The following is a 2,242-nucleotide window of genomic DNA, read 5'->3' as shown; positions in this document are numbered from 1 at the left end:
TATTTTTAGTAGAGACGGGGTTTCACTGTGTTAGCCAGGATGGTCTCAATCTCCTGACCTTGTGATGCGCCCTCCTCAGCCTCCCAAAGTGAATTCTGGTATTTTAAGCCTATTTCATAAGACCAATAATGTTGCCCAGTCTACTCATATTCACACAATACTTCTACATATACCGTGGTCTATATGAGGGGTTGAAAACATAGAAAATAAAATGCAAATCATAAGATGTCCATTAAAATAGTCTACCTTTTTCCTTTGATAGCCATTAATTCTTCTTGAAATGTATTGAGAAATATTTTATAATAGATACACAAAAGGGCATAAGCTATAACTAGAAAACACTGTATAACTATCTCATAGATTAAGAAATAGAAAATTACCGATACTGGAAAAATAAATCCCTTGTGTATCACTACCACCTCCAGAGGCAATCATTCTCCTGAATTTGTTATTACAATTCCATGGATTTCTTTATATTTTTCTGCATATGTGTCCCTAACTAATATTTAGAATCTTTACATGTGTTTCATCATGACAGAAACAAGATTTTTTTCTCTCTCATTCAAGAAACAAGGGAAACATTTTTGAATATTTCAGCAGCTTAGTTTTTTGTTTGCTTTTCATTTTCTAAGTTCAACATTATGTGGATGAAGATCCCTATACAAGTACGTCAGAGTCAGCTCATTAATTTTCACTGCTGTGTAATACATTACAGTCTATAAATTAGTCATAATTTACACATCGAGTTTCTCCCATGAATTTTTTTATGTTTTCTTACTAAAAACAATGCTGCAATGAATACTCGTGTGCCTGTTTTCTTGTGCATCTGTGTTTCTCCAAATTATCCTTTGAGAAGCATAATGATGGATTAGTGGGCTAAGCATATCTTTCCCATTGTTGAATATCACCAAAGAGCAATTGGCTTCCCACAGCAGTGTATATCGGTTCCCACTGTTTCACATTCATGTCAGCCTTTGGTATTTCAAGGATTACTGTATTGTTTTTTTCAGTCTAATGAGTACAAACTCTACTATTTCATGTGATCTGTGATCCTCACAAGAAATTGCTAAAGACAGGCTTTATAGGAAATGTAAACAAACTCCAGCTATGGTCTAATATAACATCATATAACATCAAAAATAGGAAACAGCCACACCCAATGAGACAACTGCTGTGCCATTTCTTTCTCCCACCAACCCAACTATAGCAACTATTTGAAAACATAGATAGGCATAGGCTTCTGACTCCAGCATCAATATCTGTCTTAGCTGGGCTGAAACACACCAAATTCAGATTTACATAGAAGGAAAAGCATCTACCTACAGTTCAGGGGATTATAATGGGCATGCAATTCTCATTTCAGCACTAGCTTGGGTACTTTTATATTTATATTTAAATATAAATATGTAGTCACTTATAAATATCTTTTTCTCACCTTTAAGACAACTCAGTCCACTGGGAGCGCCCTCAGAAACCTAAGGCCCCAGTGGGGCATTTTTACGAACCCCAGGCTCCCTCTGCTGAGGTGGAGATGACATCCTATGTGCTCCTCGCTTACCTCACGGCCCAGCCAGCCCCCACCTCGGAGGACCTGACCTCTGCAACCAACATCGTGAAGTGGATCACGAAGCAGCAGAATTCCCAGGGCGGTTTCTCCTCCACCCAGGTTGGTGATTTGCCAAAACCTTTGATTTCACCTTCAGGCAGCAAAAGATTTGAACAAAAAAGAAACAAACACATCCAAGAAGAAAAAAATAAAGATGACAATAACTTGAAGTGAAGGAAAGTTTTCGGTATCCAAGGATAATGGGAAATAAAAGCAAATGAAAGTCAAAGAGGGCCAAAAGGAAATGCTCAGAATTCCGGCAACCCATCACTGTGTTATTATCCCTCTGTTTCCCATAACAACACTGCCTTCCTCAAGCAGCAGTGGAGCATCAGCAGAATGAAGGCGATGTCTCCTGCCATTCTCCTGGAAGCTATAGCGTCTCTTTCAAACTGTTCAAAGGAACTCTACTCAAAATCCTCCAACAACCTCTCCTCACAAATCTCTCCATTCTTTGGTCCCCTTTAATAGGCTTTTTTCAAAACTACACATTTTGTGCTTCCCCTATTCAACCTTTTTTTTTTTTTTTTCTTAAGACAGAGTGTTTCTCTGTCACCTAAGCTGGAATGCAGTGGTGCGATCTTGGCTCACTGCAACCTCCACCCACAGGTTCAAGCAATTCTCATGCCTCAGCCT

General features: G+C 38.6%; 1 protein-coding gene across 3 annotated transcripts in view; it reads left to right on the top strand.

Moving 5' to 3' along the window:
- The window catches only part of LOC105541979 (alpha-2-macroglobulin), a 51,711-nt gene that overhangs the window by 38,016 nt on the left and 11,453 nt on the right, over positions 1 to 2,242 (top strand). For all 3 annotated transcript variants that reach the window (XM_011983303.1, XM_011983301.1, XM_011983304.1), the window contains one exon: positions 1,443 to 1,666. In XM_011983303.1, coding sequence (XP_011838693.1) covers positions 1,443 to 1,666 — 224 coding nt within the window. The remainder of the gene's footprint in view (positions 1 to 1,442; positions 1,667 to 2,242) is intronic.

The sequence above is a fragment of the Mandrillus leucophaeus genome, unplaced genomic scaffold (genome assembly GCF_000951045.1).
Source record: "Mandrillus leucophaeus isolate KB7577 unplaced genomic scaffold, Mleu.le_1.0 Scaffold249, whole genome shotgun sequence".
Classification (NCBI taxonomy): domain Eukaryota; kingdom Metazoa; phylum Chordata; class Mammalia; order Primates; family Cercopithecidae; genus Mandrillus; species Mandrillus leucophaeus.
The sequence above is the reverse complement of the archived record's forward strand: the minus strand, read 5'-3'. Positions and strand labels throughout refer to the sequence as shown.